The sequence below is a fragment of the Stylophora pistillata genome, chromosome 1, assembly GCF_964205215.1.
Source record: "Stylophora pistillata chromosome 1, jaStyPist1.2, whole genome shotgun sequence".
In the NCBI taxonomy this organism is placed as follows: Eukaryota; Metazoa; Cnidaria; class Anthozoa; order Scleractinia; family Pocilloporidae; genus Stylophora; species Stylophora pistillata.
In genome coordinates, this window is record NC_142519.1 from 20,343,827 (window position 1) to 20,364,622 (window position 20,796).

The window sequence follows — 20,796 nt, forward strand, 5'->3', positions numbered from 1 at the left end:
TAGATCATTTTGGTGAGGCACTATCTGGCACAATGAAATCGGATAAGTATTACATGAAAATTTCCTTGTACCTGTTTAAATTGGTTCTGAATGGTTGATACTGTTTGTATACGAAAATGAGTATTACATGGAAATTTCTATGTACCTGTTTTGATTAAGAATGTTTGATACTGTTTTGTATACGCGAGTAAGTATTACATGTACATGGAAAATTCCATGGACCCGTTTAATGGCCAAAGGTGTTTGAAATTATTTTTTTACGCGCAAATGGGTATTACATGGAAATTTCCATGTACCCGTTCAATTTTGTTTAACAATGATTGATAATGTTAAGTATACGTGAATGAGTATTACAAGGAAATTTCCATTGCCTTTTTGTGTGGCACAATTGTATTGAAATAATAAATACTGCTGACAAGTTTTCTTCTCTGAAAAATAAATCGACTTTTAAATGGTTTACTTAACCATTCGAGGGATATATGTGCTGCTGTTTGGGCGAGTTATCATAATATTAGGGTACCGTTCACCACTGATAACTGGAAAAGTAGACGCCAACATGCTCATTTTTTACTGTTTAGTAACATGTTGAAAGAAACCGATTAAAATGTTTTGAAATTAACTGAAACAAATATAAATTGTGATGGCCGATTGAGTCACTGAAATTGTTGATTGAGCCGCAAGTCTTAATTCATAGACAGCCGCTCGGTGATGTTGGCGATTCTTTGCTTTAACCTTAGTAACTATGCCATGGCAAAGTTTGATTTTTTTCCAAATTTCTTACTTCAGAAAATCTGTACTTAAAAAATTACGTGTTACTTGTATTTTTGTTGGTTCTTCATTAGTTCAAACCTCTCCCTCCGATCGAGCGTTTGAAATCATTGCTGTAAGCGGCCACGTAAAGACATGCCTTTTGGCAGTAACACCCCCGATCATTTTAACGCACCAAGCCGTGGGGCAAGATATGAACATGTCTTGATGGCAAACAGCTTCCCACGGGGAGTCATCAATCACAGTCTGGAGCACTAAAGGGGGGGGGGGGGGGGTAATTGATTGAGTAAGTAAGATCCTTTGTTTTAAACAACAAGAATGACAGCATCACACGCTTGAGGGGTCATGTGTAACTAGCTATTATCTAAGTAACCTGATTTTGTCAGGTTAATCAACTTTTGCTGGTAATAAGACAAAAGGCATTGATAGAGTGAGTACTACAGATACAACAACAAGATTTTGGCTGGAGAGCGATTTGTTTAATACCCATCAGAGTAAGTGATTTTTGCCTCGTACAACTTTGATTGAATATGCATTGTGGAGAGGGTATGAAATTTTAAAAGAAGCGTGCAAAAGAGCACGAAACAATCTCTAGTACTGCATGAAAAGTCAAGGAAGTCATTACAGAATGACTAATACTATTAATGCAATTGGGGAATAAAAAATCTAGAAATATGAAAAAGATATAGAACAGCAAGAAGCCTGCTGGTGAACAATTATAAACAAAGCACTATAGTTTTATTCCTCATTATATGAGCAAATAAAATGCAAGCAAATAAAAAAGCTAACAACAGAACAATTAAGAAAAAAAACAAACAAACCAAAACAGAAAAACAGATAAAGACACAAGTCAACAGCCTTTAGCATTTAGAAATCAACAAATGAATATAAGCCAACACTTGCGCTGTTACTCTGTTACCAGAACAGGATACAATTCAAGACTCTTTAGCTGTCGGAAGTTATCAATACAATACCCATTTCTGTCATCAAATTAAGACACAATTCCCTATTTGCCTTTCAGAAATCACCAGTGCGAGCCAATACCCTTTCGGTTTCCAGATTGACACTTTAACTCCCAGAAGTGATTAACTCAAAACTTCTCCCTATCATATCCGTACCTGATCCAACAAACAGGTAATGAAAATACTCAAATTACTCTAGTCAAGTAGATGTTGTTATCCTGATCTAACACCAATTTCTCATTATTTATTACAAGGAAATATGTAGTTGCTAGAAGGGAGAATTAACAATCAGATCTTGGGATTCAAAGGGATAAGATACAAGTCAACACTCTGGCTGTAACAGCAATTTACAATACGAGCCCGCAAAAAATAATCTCAGGGCACAAAGAGTGTTTAAAACAAAGGGCCACAAGCGAAAAAGATAAACACAAGTCTGCAAGCTAAATGACTAGAATCTTTGGCCCTAACCAAGGTCATTACAACACTAGCAGACGAGATAAGTATGTAATCCTGGCTCACCACTATTTGATACAACGACAACTTCAAACTTAAAAGGATTGATGGGCAAAATGAATCATTAGATTTACCCCAAATAGGAATAATTGCAAACGTACATAATTAAGGAACAGAACCTTCTTTTATGAGACCGATTTATGCAAAGCTTACACAAAAAACGGCGTACGTTTTGGTTTGTTTTGACAGGCGCGGAAGTGAATATGACGGTCAGCCGTACTCGTCCCGAATTGTATTTCGTAAAATTACAAACAAACACTTTTACAAGACCGTACATTGTTAAACTCGCAGTCAATATAAACAACAAAGCTTGCACACTCACAGAAAACTAGTCTATAATAACCCACTAGAAGCCTCTAATGGCCCTTTCTTTGTTAGCTACTGTTACTGTCCTCTAGCTCGACTGAGCAAACTTTGGGAAGCGCTTCCCATGTTGCTATATGACGTAATACCGGCAGTGATCATTCGACGGCGGCTAATGCCAGAGAACAGTAGAGTCACTCCCTCCTTCCTGAACATACGCCTTGAGCAGTTTGTTTTCTAATTGCCGTATGAAAAAACTTGCAGGATTTTATGATCCAAAATTCGGCCGGATTTCGCCGGACAATTCACTGAACATTAAGACTAAAATACCTCAGGCAAGTGGCATGCCGAACTATTTCCGTTTTGTGAACTATTACAGGTTCTGAACTTTGATGGTTTGATATTTTTGACAGCTTTAGTCTTGTTCAACCAATCAGATTATTTGCACCATTCTAACAAGGATTCTGATTAGCTTATTGTAAAGTGTTTTATGAGAGTCTAGAGCATGCAGACGACACTGTTTGCTTTGGAAATGAAATTCATGTTGAAAACTGAAAGTAATGCGTGGGGAATTAAACAGATGCTTTATTATAAAACAAATAGAAGTAGGGAGAATCACTCGACTAAGTCTCGTGTTTCTCCCTTTACTTCTTTCATGCTCTAGCCGTTTCCTGCGTGCTTTACAGTAGAACAGAGCACAGTCAAGGCTTCCGTGTGTTTGTTAACTGGCACCCTTGCCCTGTGAGACAATGAGAAGGTCAGCAATTAGAGGGACATAAAATCTGCATTCATTCAAGATTCTACAAGGCCCTTCAACTGCTTTTTATCGGAAACTGGTCTTTATATTTCGATCCTTTAAATGTATTTGGAGCGACCAGGCCGAAGTGATTATGTTTTTTTTCCTCCTTCATTATTTTTAAAGCAATGATACTACTGACGTAGAGTATATCGAACCGGAGGGAAAAGAATACTTATCACTGGAGTGTGTAACATTTACCTGCTAAGTGAAGCTTGCTGCAAATTGACCAATCGTCGTCGAGGTTTCTGTGCAAGTTCAGGCTTGTTAGTTTAAATTTTGTAGTCACTCACGAGATCAGGAAGTATAAGATTACAAACTAATCGATTCTGGTTACAACTGCTTCCTTGTAGAACTCCATTTCAGCCCACAGTTTTATGAAGACTACCTGGCGGATTGCGTATGAGGATAATGACCGACCCTGACAACAGTAAGTGGTAATTGTTGCGTGTAAAAATGTAGTCTTTTCATTTCGGTCCTTTGAATGTATTTGAAGCGACCATGGTGAACTGATTATGTTTTTTTCCTCGTTCATTGTTTTTAAAGCATTGATACTATTGACGTAGAATGTATTGAATCGGAGGGAAAAGAATATTTATCACTGGAGCGTGTAACATTTACCTGCTAAGTGAAGCTTGCTGCAAATTGACCAATCGTCGTGGAGATTTTTGTGCAAGATCAAGCTTGTTAGTTTAAATTTTGTAGTCACTCTCGAGGTCAGGTAGTATAAGATTACAAGTTAATCGATTCTGGTTACAACTGCTACTTTGTAGAACTCCATTTCAGCCTACAGTTTGTGAAGATTACCTGGCGGCTTGTGTAGGAGGATAATGGCCGACCCTGGCAACAGATATTGGTAAGTGCTGTGTGTGTAAAATTTAATTTGAATCATTCCATTCTTTTTGCGGCTGGCAGCATGTTTTGAATTTATAACAAATTTTAATCTTTTTAGATGAAACAACTTAGGGGTTTGACTCCAAATTCGACTCCAAAACTGAATTACCGCAAGTTTGTTTCAGTTAGCCTTGTTCTGTCTTCAAACATCAGATGCGGAAGAGAATTACGGAAAAATCTTTATGAAAATATTCAATGAGATTGGTTTTTAAATGAATAGCTGCGTAGGAGGAAAAACTTTGTTATAATAATGTATCCTTTTGAAATTACTTCTTATAAAAGAGATCCCGGCTTCAGTTCTCAACCGTTACTCCTTTTGGTTTCTACATGGTGGAGGTGATTCTTAGGACGTGTTTAACACATCGGGTCCACCATGTTGTGTTATTTGAATCGTCTTCCTTATCACGTCCTCTTGAGTGGCTCAAAACCTGCATTCTTTGACTATGTAAATAAAATATTCCGATGTCACTGTTTTCATACCTTAAGCCCTTGACACCTCAATATCAGTATGCATATTCTCCATACTATTCTCTTTCCTGAGGTGCTGAAAAATAGAATATGCTTATGATGACAAAAAGAGCTTCTTAAACTGGTGATAATTTCCTTTATTCTCCTAACTTTACTGTGTGATTCAGGGCTGATTTTGTAAGGAGAAATTGATGCTACTTATTTTTAGAAGTTAAAGGATTAATAGGGCAGCAAAGAGGTTGGTAAGGAGGGGGCTTTGATCCCGTTTCATGCACGAATTTTTTAGAGAAATTGACGCGTCTCATATAAAGGGAAAACTAAAACTCTCTCTTCTTTTGTGTAACCTTTAAGTAAATCTTGAGGTTTTTACGGGTCACGTGTATTTCAGAATGGGAAATAATGCCTCACGTTGGACCCAGTTGTTCGAAGGCCGATTAGTGACATCCTTACATAAGCATATGTAAAGGGTCCTCGGGAATAATTGTGCTGAGATCAATATTGATCGTGAGCTATATCGAGTTCATGTTAGCTTATTGCCTAATGAAGTTCGTTAATTTAGTATAACACTATCCTTTTCAAATATTTTTGTGAGAAAATAAGGCAAGGCTTTTGGTACAACTACTTGACCTACTTGCACTCGGGATTTATTCACAACTGAGTGTTCCGAGGTTGTCAAGCATGATCCTGAAAAGGATCAAACGAGGTACAACTCACTTGAATCCTTAATGGAGGTTTAATTTTCATTCGGTCAATTGTCTTACAGTGTTCCTAGGAAGGGACCAACGGAGCCTTTGATGTCTCAGAGAGAACCATCACCAGAACTAGATGGCAAGTCTGGTTAGTAAGATTACAGAAAGTCTTTAGGATAAGTGAGCTTCATGGTAACTCGTCTTAATTCATAATTGATCTATGTATTAAAGATGTCAATTTTGATTAAGTTTGGTTTTTCTTGAATCGAAAGAAATTTTCTCAACTGTTGCCCATGGTTTGGTTGGGTTTAGATTTATCAAGATATTTACTTGGATTGCGCACTTGCATGATTAATTTGAAAGTCATTCGTAGTATATTGCGAAGTGGGTCCCCACTACGCATGGTTTCTATGGTCTATGCAGACATTTTGGTTCTCCACTGGGAATATGTTGGACTCAAGACCAGGAAAAGCCATGCATACGGCTTTTCTTTTGGTCAAGGAAAACGAAATTTATATTCAGTCTTCACCATACTCGGTTTGTTCGCCACGCGTATCCAACGAGCGAAATGAAGGGCTTGCTGGTCCGTTTATTCCCTTACTGGAAAGGCAATTTCCCGTCTCTTCGTCGATGATTACTCGAGACCCTTGATTTCATTCTCTTTTTCAGCGGAGTAATAGCTTTTTTTCTGCAAACAACAACTAAGTAACAAATGCGGTCCATGTTGCTGTGCGTCTGTTCGGTAATAGATCACTGAGGACGTCATAATGTGGTAGTAAGAACAAAAAAAAAAAACAGGCACACGGCGCACAGCCGAGTGTGTCACTGATGTATCGCTAGAATTGTTTTGAATAAAAGTTGGTTAAAAACAGACTAACTAACAAGAAAAAATATTAGAAAAATACACAAGCGCCTCTAACTTGCGTGGCACGTTGTTGATTTTAAGGTTCTCACTGCATTTTTACATCATTTATGATCTGTAACTGGCTGAAACGACCTGAAAAGACATTTGGAAATATCAAATCTAATGTTATTATTATCACACTAGAAGGGTACAAAAGTTGTTGGGCTCTACCATTAAGTGAGTATGGTAACCCCCTCTTAGACACGACAAGCAATTGTAAAGTCTGACGAAGTCTTAGGGAAGGTTTAATTCAGAGAAAGAGCCTCTCAATATCTGAGTTTTTCAAAAGGGTATAGTGGACTCTCGAATAGGACATATAAAACTCACTGAAATTGAGTACAACAGTACAACTACTTAGCCCGGAAGCAAGATATCTTGGACATTTTTGGGGCTAGTTTCCTACTTAAATGAGTCACTTGAAAACAAATCAAGAATAAAAGTGCGATATCTTGGTAAATCGTGCGAAAGGGACCAAAGGTACTTAAAAAATATTTTCAGAGTGTTGTTCTTTTTGAAAAACAGGAGAATTTTTTGAAGTCTTCTAAGATATTATCGCACAATTTTTTTTAAATCTTGTGTTTTTAAAAGTAAGTATTTGCTTTACTTTAAGTAGGCCTTAAGGACTAACATTGGGAACACTGCGACAAAGGAGAACCAAAAATTTGGAATGAAGATCATTACCGTTGTTTCGATTTGGAACTTGTCGTACGTTAGCGCAGTGCAATTTCTTCTTTCGAGTTTTGAAATAGAAACGGTAAAGAAAAATTTGCCCAAGATATTGACCATGATACTTGCCATTTCTTGGTTGCCTAGTTTAGTTATTGTACGATCTAATTCAGCCCTACACCGATATCTTAAGTGAACAAGATCAAGCTAAAGGTAAGTGAAAGAGGGCATTTAGGAAGCTAAAAAGCAGAAACAAACAAATAAAATTACAGTGTTATAAGCCAGTGCATTCAATCCGATTTTCTCTTTGGTTCTGCGTGGATCTTGAGCTTCTCCCTTGCCTTGAGACAGATCATCATGTGAGGGGGATTGAGAGATCTGATGGTAGAAATCGAACCAACGAAGCTGCTAGTATTTCCTTGTGATGGATTTGTATGCTAGGTGCCATCATTATTGAGACATTTAAACTGTAGTGTTTGTCTACTTCATATTGCTAAGTCCTATTTGCTATCTATATACAGAACCCGACGACGCACTTGTGGATCGTGATAAGCCCCCTCGTATGCCCGTTAAGTAAGTATTGAGTGTGAATAAGACATTATAATCTCTTGGTGTAAAATCAGCGTTCTTTCAAGATCCTACAAGGCCCTTCAAATGATTTTCATCAGAAACTGGTCTTTATATTTCGATCCTTTAAATGTATTTGGAGCGATCAGGCCGAAGTGATTATGTTTTTTTTCCTCCTTCATTATTTTTAAAGCACTAATACTACTGACGTAGAGTATATCGAACCGGAGGGAAAAGAATACTTATCACTGGAGTGTGTAACATTTACCTGCTAAGTGAAGCTTGCTGCAAATTGACCAATCATCATCGAGGTTTCTATGCAAGTTCAGGCTTGTTAGTTTTACATTGTGGTGTAAAAATTTAGTTTAAATCATTCCGTCACGGCGAGTTCTCTTTTGCGGCTGGTAGTATGTTTTGATGTTATGAGAAATTGTTCCACAAAACATTTTTTTTCGGTTTCATCCCTAAATCGCATTCGACTCTGGTATGAATTACCGTACGTTCGTTTTAATTAGCTCTGTTCTGTCAACGAACATTAGAATTGATGTTTTAAAATGAGGAAATACTTTATGTAAATACATATACAATGATATTGACTTTGAATTGGCTCGTTGCGTAGTAGGAAAACTTTGTTCTTTTCAATTTACTTCTTATAAAAGAGATTCCGACTTCAGTTCTAAACCGTCTCTCCTTCTGCTCCTCATCTTATGGGTGTGGTTTGATACATTTGTTTCTCCATGTTGCGTTTTTACGGCTACTCCCTCCTATCAGGCGGTGTACACACTCTGATTATGTTACATTGTGGTAGCGCTTTTTCAATAAGGCGGTAAAGGGTCAGAAATCGACAGGACGGTTTGGGTCCACCAAAATTACGACCGACTTCGACAAACGCACGTGTGTAAACTCATCAACCTACCGCAAAAAATACAGCTGCGGAACCACGTTGATCAACTTGGTGGAGGGGTGGAGAGAGGCCAGAGATAAACATCTTTTCGTAAGCGTAATGTCGACTGATATGTCAAAAGCTTTTGACTCCTTACCTCCACCGCTGCTATTGAGCAAACTCAAAACTTACGGCTTCCAGGGTAATATCATTGAACTTCTGAGAAGCTATCTATCGAAAAGGAAAAATCATGTAAAGTTAGGAAGCAATATCAGCTCTAACAGATTAGTCAGTTGAGGCTGTCCTCAAGGATCTGCATTGGGTCCTCTGTTGTGGAAGATATTTCAAAACGATCTATCTTATCATGTCAGAGATATATCAATGTATGCCGACGACCATCAGTTTTACCATACAGGTCATGACCTACCCACTACTACATCCAAACTTAGAGACAGTACGGAAGCAACCAACTGGTACGAATCTAATCTATTAGTTGGTAACCTTAAACAATACCAAACCTTAATTATTGGTAGCAATAATAAGTCTGAAAATAACATCGAAGAATGCGCTATCTTAGTAAACAAAGAGAAAATGAGCACGACCGCTACTCTCCAACTTCTCGGAGTCACAATTGACTCAAATTTGAATTTCAATAATCACATAAATACTATCTGTAACAAAGCCAGTCAAAGGACTGGTGTGCTTACGAGACTCCGCAACTTGATTCCAACAAATGCAAAATTACAACTTTTTAAGGCAGCGATTCTACCATATCTAATCTACTGCCATCTTACATGGCATTTTTGTAAATCTAGTGATAGTCGCAGATTAGAGGCAGTTCAAGAAAGAGGCCTAAGGGCCGTATTCACAGATAAACACTCCACCTATGAACATTTGCTATTAAACAGACGTTTACAGGATATATGCATTTTAATGTATAAAGTTAAACATTACCCTAGCCCTTTGAATATTCGTAATATCTTTCAGAAACACAACTCTTCCTATAATTTAAGACAGGCCGACTTTTCCATTCCCAGATACAAAACAATAACTTACGGCAAACATTCACTTGTGCTATTTAGGACCTAAATTATGGAGTAAACTGACAACTTACGACAGATCAGCCACAACACTAGCTAATTTCAAAACCGCATACGTAACTGTGACCTCAGCTCTCTAATAGATGACGGCTGCTGTGCTCTATGTAATTCTTAATTCATTTTATATTTGTTTTCATGCATGATATGACTTAATTTTATTCTTAAGTAGGTAATATTCTTTGTAAATAATTTTTATCCATTTTATTTCTGTCCCCACATTAGTATGGGATATCTCCCAAACTAAGAAGGTTCTTTGACGCGTTAATAAAGTTTCTATATATCTATCTATCTAAATCTTTCAGAGATTTGGATGGCCTCTTTCATCCATATTCGACACCTCTAACTAAACGCAAACAGTCGCAGCGTTGCGGAAGTTGGCAGTCTAGCTAATAAGCAGCCGTCAATAACTCGTCAGACTTCAACTGCTGTGTATCACTCGTCTGTATTTTTTAACTCCCGTGAATAACATGTAACTTCCGATCCCTCTATAATGTCTATACATTACCAGCAAACTGGTAATGAGAATACTCATATTCATCAGATCGAAGTTGTTATCTTGATGTAATACCAAATTCTTGTAACTAATTTACAAGGAATAATGTAGCAGCTGGAGAGGAGAATTAACAATCAGATATTGGGAGCTAAAGGGTTAAGAATAATTACAATTTAATTACAACAACAAAAGCTCTAGCAATAAATACGTTATTTCAAACCTCAAGACATTAAACTAAAAAAAACAAAACGAAAAAACAACAACATTAAAGAACACCAATGCAACAGAAATGACAAAAATACAGCAGGTAAATTGATTCTAAAAATGATTAATACTTTATTGATTTAAAAGTCGACTGCTGGAAGTTTACACCTGACAAAATCTAACTTTCTCTTTCTCAATTTTTTGATTAGAGGTAAATATTCAAAATCAAACATTATTATGAGTGAAAACGATTGGTAATTATTTGAGAATAAGCGACGGCGCTACTTTCATGGAACAGCTTTGAATTAGTTAAACAGTGAGAACTTCAAGCTAAAAATCTACGCTGTTGACCGTGTAGAAACGATCCACGAATAAGAATCCACGAATAAGAAACGTTGCCTCTAGACAAATCACTCCGTGGATATACCTTTTTCGACTTGGGTACGTGCGACTGCCAACGCTCAATATATACGGGTCAGCGGATTTAAAAAAAGTTAACAAGAATCAAAGTACGGAAGGAAGGAGTACCGTGTTCCATCCACAACTATATCTCGGATTAATGACTACGTCATTATCCGAGTTAATAAATGATCAGTCAATTTTCTTGGGTATTACTCGCTTCATAAGGACCTCAATAAATATAGAATACTTCATGGAAAGTGCGCGCGTACGGTGTTTACACACGAGTTGTGGCGTATCAGAACTCGAACAAGTGAGCGAAGCGAACGAGTGAGATTTCTGATACAAAACAACGAGTGTGTAAACACCGTACAAAGCACTTTCCATGAGGTATTATGTTTGTTATATACATACTGAGATTAAACACCCTCCTTAAATTATGACAAGCTTTATTTAAACAAACGTGGTCAAACAACAATCACTGAAAGAAAGCGACTTCGTAAAAAGGGAAAGAGCTGAAATAAAATCCAAAAGTTATAATCCAAAAGTTATGAATCGTGCATAACGAAACGCTTTTCACTCATGGCTTTCGCCGAGACAGGAACTTTCAATATTAACGATGGAAGAAATGTGAATAAAAACTATGTGCAAAGCGATGGCTTCTGCGGTGTACGAACCGCGCCAACCAGCCTTGAATGAAAACTTCCACTTGCCGTACGGCTCACACGTGAAAAAACATGATACGCGGCTCCTGATTGAACGTATCGCTTTTCTCACATGTGGGAAAAGCGATACGCGACATTTGATTGGTTTACATCGGTTTGCGAACGAAAATTTACTCTGCGGCTTTTCAGTGTGTAAATCTCAGTATGTATATAATAAGACCCAATAACGCCGTTCTGCAGTTCTGAATTATTTTCAGAGCAGAGTTAATGGTATGATGGTCATAGAACGAATCGAGCACTTAATTATTCAAGTGTGATCGCAATATTTCGCGCTTTTAGAATAAAGGTAGTTATCTTTGCTGTTGCAAAACAGTCCGATGATTATATCTCTTCTGGAGACCAAAAAAGATTTGCAAACCACATTTTTCCTATTCAATTGCAGTTAGCTGTTTGGTAGAAAACCAATACTTGACTTGCTAATCAAATGTTGACAAATAATTTGGAATAATTTATTATGATCCTCAAACATAACTACTTTTTTTACAATTTCGACCACATCCGCGTTCTGCGTTTTCTTACAGCTTTCAAATATTTTTTGTAATCTTTATCAACTGTGAAAATAAAATTTTCGACGGAGTAGAATCCTTTATTTTAAGTTCTTATGTGGGTAATTCCGATAAGGTATCATTGAAAAAGGAAATAAAATCAGTTAATCTCCGCTTCTACATCGAGAAGAGAAATGTTCTTAACTCAACCGAACAGATCAATATTTCTAAGAAAGTAAAATTAACTCAGAATCTGTCTCTGACCCTAGGAGAACTTAGTAGTTAGTTATGTGCTTTCTCAAAATAATACCTTGATAATGATTATTGCGACAAAATAGGTGAGTTCTTAGGGGAACATTTAATATTTCACTACATGAATTAAAAATATGATCGCTGGTAATTTGATTGAATTAACAGATCTGTATTTCCTTCACCATACTCGTTAGCTCATCAAGAACTTAAAGTCACTACCAATAATTATCAATGCTGCCTGTCCCTTGTTCCAGGGTCCATTTGGCCCCGTTCATATCTTTTTTCACTAATCTTCTTTCCCTTAAATTAAGCCGTCCTCTCTTCCTCCTCCCTTCTGAAGTCCATCTCATAACATCCCTGGGATGGCAGTCGGCTGATGTTTCATCCTGGAATAGCTGATCAATGATTCATTTTCATGTGGTAAATTTTGCTTTAGATGTGGTGCGGTAGAGGAAGTGAAGCTGTCACTTATTTCCGACGATCCCGTAGTAGCACATTCCGCTGAAATACCATTGAAATACCATACGGACCCATTGAGGCCGTCCACTTCGTCTCACCCTAGGGATGAAGATTCCAAACTGCTGGAGAAAGTTGATGAACTTATTGCAACAAGGTATGTGTGGGCTACATAATGATTCCAATTTTGATTCATATTTTGTGATGCCAAAATTTTGGATGATTTTGATCCTTGATCCCCAAAAGACTGCAATGATCCCGTCTGAAAAAGTTTATCCTATCCCAGACGTAGAGATCTCTGTTTGCCAGCCAATTCTGAGATGCTTAGGCGATATGTTTGGCCATGGCCATTCATATGAAAATTATTTTTTACAAACACTTTTCTGTTTGTCTTTAAGTTTGTCTCTGTCTCCACGTGGCTTTGGAGACCATGAAACATGATCTTCAACTAAAATATAGCACCCAAAAAATAGTGATAAATGAGGACATACAAGAACAAGATTGCATTAATGGAGGCTCAAGCTATGGAATTTTAATAACATGGAGTAACATGAAATAACGAAGGAAGCTAACTCGTTACACTTTACGCTACCATCACGTAACTGAGACAGCTCCCTGAGAAAAAATCAGCATAACATGTCATTCAAAGCAATTTTCAATACAGCTGTTTGATTTCGGTCAGAAAATATGCCTAATACATGAGGAAGTAACCATAGTAACTTTTCTGTGATTCCATCCATATTCCACCACCAGTGTCTAAAATACTCCTTTTTTCGGTCACACTGATGATCAAAGGATTATGTTTACATCAAATTAAAGACGCCTTGACTTCTCCCCCCAAAATGCGATGAGTCAGTTCTAATTTGGTATGGTCACCCCTCGCTCAGCTTAAATTACCAAGGACGCCCTTTTGGAAGGCATCTTTCAATGGTTTTTCACCTGAGCGAAAATTTTATAAGAAGATTCTAAATGTAATACTCTCTGCAAACAACAGCAACAACGCTACCAACAACAAAACAAAAAGCAAAACAAAGGAAAAACAAAACGACCACAACAATGAATAAAAATAGCTTTGTCAAATTCAAGTTAGCGTATTGCACGATGAAGCTCGTTAGTAAAGTATATCATAAACCTTTTCTAATTACATTTTTGTGAGAACAATAATGCATCACTTCCGGTACATCTGCTGGCACTTGTCATTTATTTACATAGGTTCCACAGTTGTAGAGAATAATCCTGCAGTGGTATCAAAGAGGTTCAACTCAGTTAAATCCTAAATTCAGTGTTTAATTTTTATTTGAACAATTGCCTTTTAGCTCATCAGAGGATCCTGATAGATCTGGTGAGTATGATCACAGAAAGTCTAAGGAGCGAGCTTCATGATAAATGTATCTTAATTCATAATTGACGTGCGTTCTGTTCAGTGATAGATCACAGAAGACGTCACAATGTGAAAAGAAAAGAAAAACAGTGGCACACGAGGCGCAGCTGAAGAGTCACTGATGTATCCGTGAATTGTTTCAAACAAAAACTGGTAAAAAAAGTACACAAGTTGATAAACGGAAAAAGAAAACCGGGGAAATATACCCGCAACTCTAACTTATGTGGCACTTTTTTATTTATTTTTAAGGTTCTTACCACATTTTGACGTTGTTATGATCTATAACCGACTGAAAAGACCTGGGAATCGGATCGAATTATTGAATGTAATCATTATTATATCAGAAAAGTACAAAAGTTGCCATGCACTGCCATGAAATTAACACGGTAGCCCCTTCTTTTTTCGAAGACAGATAAATCTCTTAAATACGACAATTAATCTATTAAGTCTGACAAAATCTCAAAGAAGGTTTATTTCAGAAAAATAGTCGCTTGATAATTGAAAAAAAATCATTCTTAATTCCCTCTTTAACCTCACAAAAACAACTTTATGAAAAGGAAACGTAAAACTCCCACTGAAATTCAGTACAAATATTTCATCTGGAGGCAAGATATCCTTTACATTTTTGCTTCACTGAGTTACTTAAAAAATGTCTTTACTTTAATAAATCGTGTGAAAGTGACCAGAAAATCTTCAATATATTTTCATAGTGTTTTTCTGTTAGCAAAAAAGTTTTGTTCTTTCTGGAAAAAAAAGGATTTTTTTAATTCCTTCAGGATATTACCGTACGAAGGTTATGCCACAGAGGCAATTTTTGGTTTTCTGCAGTTAGTATGCGCTTAAATTAAGAAGATCTCTAAGATTCCCATACCTTATGCATCGTAGGCTCTTCATTATCTGAAGAATAACTATGTTATGGGGTAACTTTGGGAACATTGTGCAACAAATGGAAAAAAAAAATTGGGGATGAGATCTTTACCGTTCTTTCGATTTGGCACTTGACCAGCATAAACAAACGAACAAATTTCAAACGAACAAATTACCAAAAAAATCAGATTGCAGTGTTATAAAGCCAACGTGCATTCAGTTTGTTTATCTTTTTGGTTGTGCGTGGATCTTGAGTTTCTTCCTTGCCCGTGAGGGGCATTGACAGAATGACGGAATTCGAAATTACGAAGCTTTTAGTCCTGGCACTGGATTTCTATGGTCGTTATCATTATCCTTGATGCAATGTAAACTATGATAGTTGTTTAACTAAAGATGTTCATACTTATGAATCATTCTCACGTAGGTCTGATTGTTTTACAGCTTTTGAAAAGGAACTCGATGGTATTCTGGATGAAGGAAATTTCCATGCTATCAAACAAAACGTTACTCCAAAAACCCTGTCAAGGTGTCAAACTAATACCTTACTTAAAGCTTTCCAGGTTGGTCTTGTTACTTTATCTTAACCGATTTTACCGGCATACTTTACCTAAGGCTGTTTCGACAGACCAACTGACAAAAGTGATTCTTAATTACTGTTGTTGAGAAGACTTTGTCTGCAAAAATCTGCGTGGATTGCCTTCAAAAACCGTTCCGAAGGTTAGGCTTAAAAACGGTTCCGAAGGATCTCGAGATAAGTTTAGGTTCAGAGCCGTTGCAAAGGATCTAGATATTAGTTTAAGTAGCTTAATGGTATTTCGCTCGACCAAAATAGGTAGCAGAGTAGGTTTAGCGGAGACAAGACAAGTTTGTAAACACTTGGACCATCTTTAAAAGCATAGTGGGCGCTTCAGCCGAGCCTTAAAGTAAAAGATGAAATGATTAAAGTTTTGCCCTCGTGGGAAAGCAGAAGAATCCATCTCGAAGATGGGTTTTTCAGATGAAGCGTACAAAGAGATGGAAGATACTCTCAAAGGAAGGTTTGGAGAGGAGAGAAGACGACTTCAAAATTATCTTGAAGAATTAAAGAATATTTAATCTATTTAAGAAGGAAATGTGCAAGAGCTCGAGAAGTTTGCCGATACCCTTTATAGCACAGCGGTAACCCTTCGCGAACATTAGTAATACCGTGAACTTGAACCTGGAGGCCTCCCCTTCAATATGGTGTCGGTGAAGATTCCACGGACTATGTTCTGCAGATTTTGCAGATAAGTAAAAGAGCACAGTCGACAAGAATGTCTTAAAGATCTGAGAGACTGAATTACTGAGGAATCAGAGTATCAAGTGAAAGCCTCAGAAACCGCCAAAGGGCTTGCTGCCAAAGGAAAAATCAAGAGGGAAGAGAGAAGATCTAACAGTCAAGCCTTTACAACCTTGAAGTCAAAGTGTGACGTATATCAAGGAAACCACTCGATCAAAAGCTGCGAGAGGTTCAAATCCATGGGCGTGGATTATCTTTGAAAAGTCTCGAAGGATAAGCAGCCATGCTTTCATTGTTTGGCGAACAATTACTAAGGGAGAAACTGTAGAAGAACAAAGGAATGCGGATTGAATGGCTATCAAGGGAACCAAGGCCGATTTCTGCTTAAATTGGAAAGAAGCTCGTACTCAAACTGCAAGCATGAAAAAGACCTCGAATGGTTAACGTCCTTATCAAGGTTACATAAAGGAATCGATGAGCATGCCCACATGACGACGCTTGTCTCTCCCCAACAGGACTAATCGCCTCACTTCGAACAGTGTCTGTCTAGATTTCTGAAAATGACTAAAGGATCAAGGTAAATGCCCGCTTGAATGATGTAGGTAGTGTACCGTATGTTAATGAGGAGTTAGCTATAGTGCTCAGATTATCTGCAAAATATGAAGAAGTCGAAGTAAACGTCCTAAATGATACTGTTCAGATATTTGACGCGATACTGGTTAAAATGAACTTAGAATGCTGTGATGGAAACATCAGAATTCCTATTGAAGCTCTGACGTGTCTCCAGGGAGTAACTGGAAGTTACAACGCAGTGGATTGGTCGAAGTACCAAGATCGATGGCTTTACTTACGTGTCTGCAGATATCCTGAACCAGCAGCTGACCCCATAGTTGATCTCCTTATTTGTCAAAACCAGATTGATCTTCACTTCGCACAAACTGACGTTAGAGGAAAACTGGGTGAGCGAATGCCTATACTAGGGCCGTTGGGTTCGTATATCGGCTGTCAAGACGGAAAGCGTAAATGAAGATTCACAGATCTAATCTGGTCTACACCTTTTTTAGGGGTTGACCATTTAACTTTTGAGGGGGGCGGGGGTGGGTGATTTCTGGTCATCAAGAAATTTTTTTCTAGCAATCTGCTGTGCAGGATATTTTTTTTTCCGAATTTTTGGTACATTTTTTCTGTTACATTTGGGCTGTATGCAATTTTTTTCTTCCAACAAGCGCTTGCAGGAAATGTTTTTTCAAAATCACCCAACCCCCCCTCAAAAGTTAATTGGTCGGCCCCTTAGCAGATCAAGAGGATACTGGCCGTTAGGTATGGTGATTGCGGTTTTCTGCTGGAAAAGATCGGCACGTGGTTGTAGCCAAAACTCAAATGGGCCAGAGAGCTGTTGTCAGACCCATATCCAAATACATTTTATTGGAATCCAGCTAGACAAAACGTCCTTCAGGAGTTTCATAAGTCATATAGTAGAAAATGTTGAAAATACTTTGATACCAAAAAACTGTGCGGAATGAATGAAAAAACAGTTCCGAAAGATCTCGAGACAAGTTTAGGTTTAGAGCTGTTCAGAACGATTTCGATATTAGTTTTAGTGTTTATTTTTGGTGTTTCGTCCGACCAACTGTGGTTTGGTTTCACTAATACTCGTTAGCTCTTCATGCTCATTCTACTCTCTCTCAAACATTTAACTTCAATCTACAAACAATTGAAACGTGTTTACTCTCGTTGTACAGACTTGTTCCTTAATCAAGCTGAATTATCATTGGCTTTCAGCAATATATCGGTTACACCACACGCCATCTTCACCAACGCATACAGGAGCATAAAGCCTCGGTCATTGGCAAGCATATGAGGGAAGTCCACGGTGAAGCGTTCACTGACCTAGCCGAAATGTTTCCGTTCTTAAGAAATTCCGAGGAAAACTGGACTGTCTTATTCAGGAAATGCTATTTATTCGTGAACGGAAACCGAAGTTAAACACGCAGTCGGACTCAATACGTGCAAAAGTATTTATTTAAACATATACCGCACACACTGACACGTCAAACACCAATGACAACGAAACACTTATTATCTAATGTACTCTATCACCTTTGTTTGTATTTAATCTCGGAACTACAACTAACACCCCTACTTGATAATGGAGTCAAGATGACTTCGAAACGTCGTAATTTTATTCCTCTAACATTTATTATCAAATGTATTTCCAAATGTTCTTTCAGTAATATCTATAATTTTGTTTCAATTGGTTATCGAGACTTCGTTGTTCTAATTTACAACAGGCAATAAGAATATTTTCTATCATTCACAAGAAAGTAGAGCTAATATGAAGTCAAACATTATCATTGATTTAAACAGAGCCTTATGATTAAGGTAATAACTCTATTTCTTTTCTCCACAAGGTCACCGAAAAACTCAGAGGGTTAGGCCATGAAGAAAACCCGGAGAAAGATGATATAGAAAAGTTGGAAAAATCTTTGAATGAGTTCACATCAACCTTGATAGACCCTCTAAAAAGCAAAGCACTCGAAGATGTAGGACATGAAGGAAGCCCGGAGGAAGGTGTTAGAGAAAAGTTGAAAAACGTCTTTCCCGAAATACTACTGTCAAGTTGTTTTGACCATGTGATAGACAAAGCAATTGATACGAAGCAGAAGAAGGTATTACACAAAAGATAACAGAGTGTCTTATTAATACTTTATACTATCCCTCATCCTTAAGATTGATTCTAGCGGGAAGGCTTTTGCACATGTGGGCACATTGGCTCCCTTTCCAACATGTAATATATAAATATATATATATATATATATAGTATATGGTATGTTATTCACCAGACGGAAGGTCCGTATCGGGAAAAACTGTGCCCAAGGTCTCGAAACAGTACTCAATCATTAATTAGTATGATTCACTCTTGGGCGAAGTCAACGGATGGAAATGGATCGACTACGAGAGTTGTACTCCTTGACTTCCGGAAGGCATTTGATCTGATTGACCATCATGTTCTGGCGCGGAAGCTTTCCTCCTACGATATTCCAAGGCCGATTTTGTGCTGGATCATGGACTTTTTAACGAACCGTAAGCAAAGGATAAAACTGAGTCGCGATTGCTTCTCGGAGTGGGAAGCTGTTCCTGCAGGGGTGCCACAGGGGACGAAATTGGGCCCCTGGCTGTTCCTTATCATGATAAATAATCTTTCTGTAGCAGACACAACTATTTGGAAATACGTTGATGACACCACTCTTGCCGAATCAGTATTGAAGAATGAGTCTAGCTACATGCAATTACGTGTAAATGAACTTGTAAGACAGTCAGAAGTTGATGGTTTCCAATTCAATGAGTCTAAATGTAAAGAACTGAGAATATCATTCTCCAGATCAGGCAGTCTGTTTGATCATATTACTATCAATGACAAGCAAATCGAAGTTGTTTCATCTGCAAGGTTGTTAGGAGTGATAGTCTCGGACAACCTCAGGTGGAACGCACATGTAGAATCTATATGCAAAAAGGCTGCGAAGCGTCTGTACTTCCTAAAACAGCTAAAGCGCGCTAAAGTTCCATCTGAGGATATGCTACTTTTCTATACGACATGTATACGCCCTGTATTAGAATATGCGTGCCCAGTTTTTCATCATTCTTTGCCGCAATATCTGTCCAATGAAATGGAAAGGTTGCAAAAACGCGCGTTGCGGATGATTCAACCTGACTTATCCTACGCTGAGGCTCTAGTAGCTCTTGACGTTGCGTCACTGTACGAGAGGAGGGAGATCTTGCGTGATGCTCAATTTGATCAGATTGTAAGGGACGAAAACCACAAGCTCCATGATCTACTGCCTCCACGCAACGAGTCCACCTATCGCACCCGCAGCCAGAGATACTTCAAGCTACCGATTTGTAAGACAAATAGGTTCAAAAACACATTTATCATGGCGAACAGTTTTAATTATTAGTAGCTATCTTAATTATCTGTATTTTAGTTTTTGACACTTCTCTTATTGTATTTTATTGTAGATTACACTTTGTAGCTTTTATTGTAGTTATCTTAGAGTAAGTGATAATTTATTTCCATTGTAAAGTAAGTCGTATTTCAGCCGGCCCGGGGGCTGCAATGATTTTACTCCCTAATAAAGCTATCTATCTATCTATCTATCTATCAAAACAAGGGCACAGTTTTTCCCAATACGGACCGACCTAGGGTGGTAACATAATTTTTTTAACACTTGGCAGGATGCTTGCCAAAAGAACCCGGATGATTTAGGGCTACTATTACGAGTTTTATCGCAGGAAGATCCTCCTTAAACTGGAAATTTTTTTAAAAGGCTTCCAAAATAACTTTGAGACATTTTCCAATAAGTATCTGTCACGATCTGACACCTGTCAGTTCGAGAGGAAAAAAAGCGCATGTTCGCTTTTGAGTAAACAGCAATAATAATCGCATGGTAAACTCACAGGTGCTCTTAAATGACCAAACCGACGATCTTCTCTCAAAGGCACTCAGAGATCTTACGGAAAGTATTGTTTATTTCCAACGAAGGTTGATCTTCGAAGATTTACCTCTGCTCAGTTTTTAATGTCACGGAAAGTCAAATTGTAAGTGAATACAAATGTGTGTTTTGGAGTTTTGAGATAGACACACGGGCATTTGATGCGTATTTAAGTCATCGAATTCCTTCGGTTTCTGTTGTGAAATTTACGGTGGAAATGTCCAAATTCAAAAGACTTGCAAAGAACAATTATAAGCGAAAGCGTATCGAAAG

General features: G+C 37.8%; 1 protein-coding gene and 1 long non-coding RNA gene across 4 annotated transcripts in view; one reads left to right on the forward strand and one right to left on the reverse strand.

Annotated features, from left to right (window-relative positions):
• Positions 1–1,484: 1,484 nt before the first annotated feature.
• Positions 1,485–3,675, reverse strand: LOC148741607 (uncharacterized). Its single transcript, XR_015994682.1, has 2 exons — positions 3,544–3,675; positions 1,485–3,285 (listed from the first exon to the last, which is right to left on the reverse strand). It is a non-coding gene; the product is annotated as an uncharacterized LOC148741607 (long non-coding RNA).
• The window catches only part of LOC111340577 (short transient receptor potential channel 5), a 41,747-nt gene continuing 24,456 nt past the window's right edge, over positions 3,506–20,796 (forward strand). Inside the window, exons 1-8 of one of the 3 annotated variants that reach the window (XM_088743187.1) lie at positions 3,506–3,772; positions 4,116–4,198; positions 5,468–5,541; positions 7,485–7,536; positions 12,508–12,684; positions 13,844–13,869; positions 15,217–15,335; positions 18,445–18,702. In XM_088743187.1, coding sequence (XP_088599313.1) covers positions 4,173–4,198; positions 5,468–5,541; positions 7,485–7,536; positions 12,508–12,684; positions 13,844–13,869; positions 15,217–15,335; positions 18,445–18,702 — 732 coding nt within the window. In that variant the 5' untranslated portion in view covers positions 3,506–3,772; positions 4,116–4,172. The remainder of the gene's footprint in view (positions 3,773–4,115; positions 4,199–5,467; positions 5,542–7,484; positions 7,537–12,507; positions 12,685–13,843; positions 13,870–15,216; positions 15,336–18,444; positions 18,703–20,796) is intronic. The other 2 variants (XM_088743193.1, XR_015994658.1) reach the window with 2 other exon arrangements.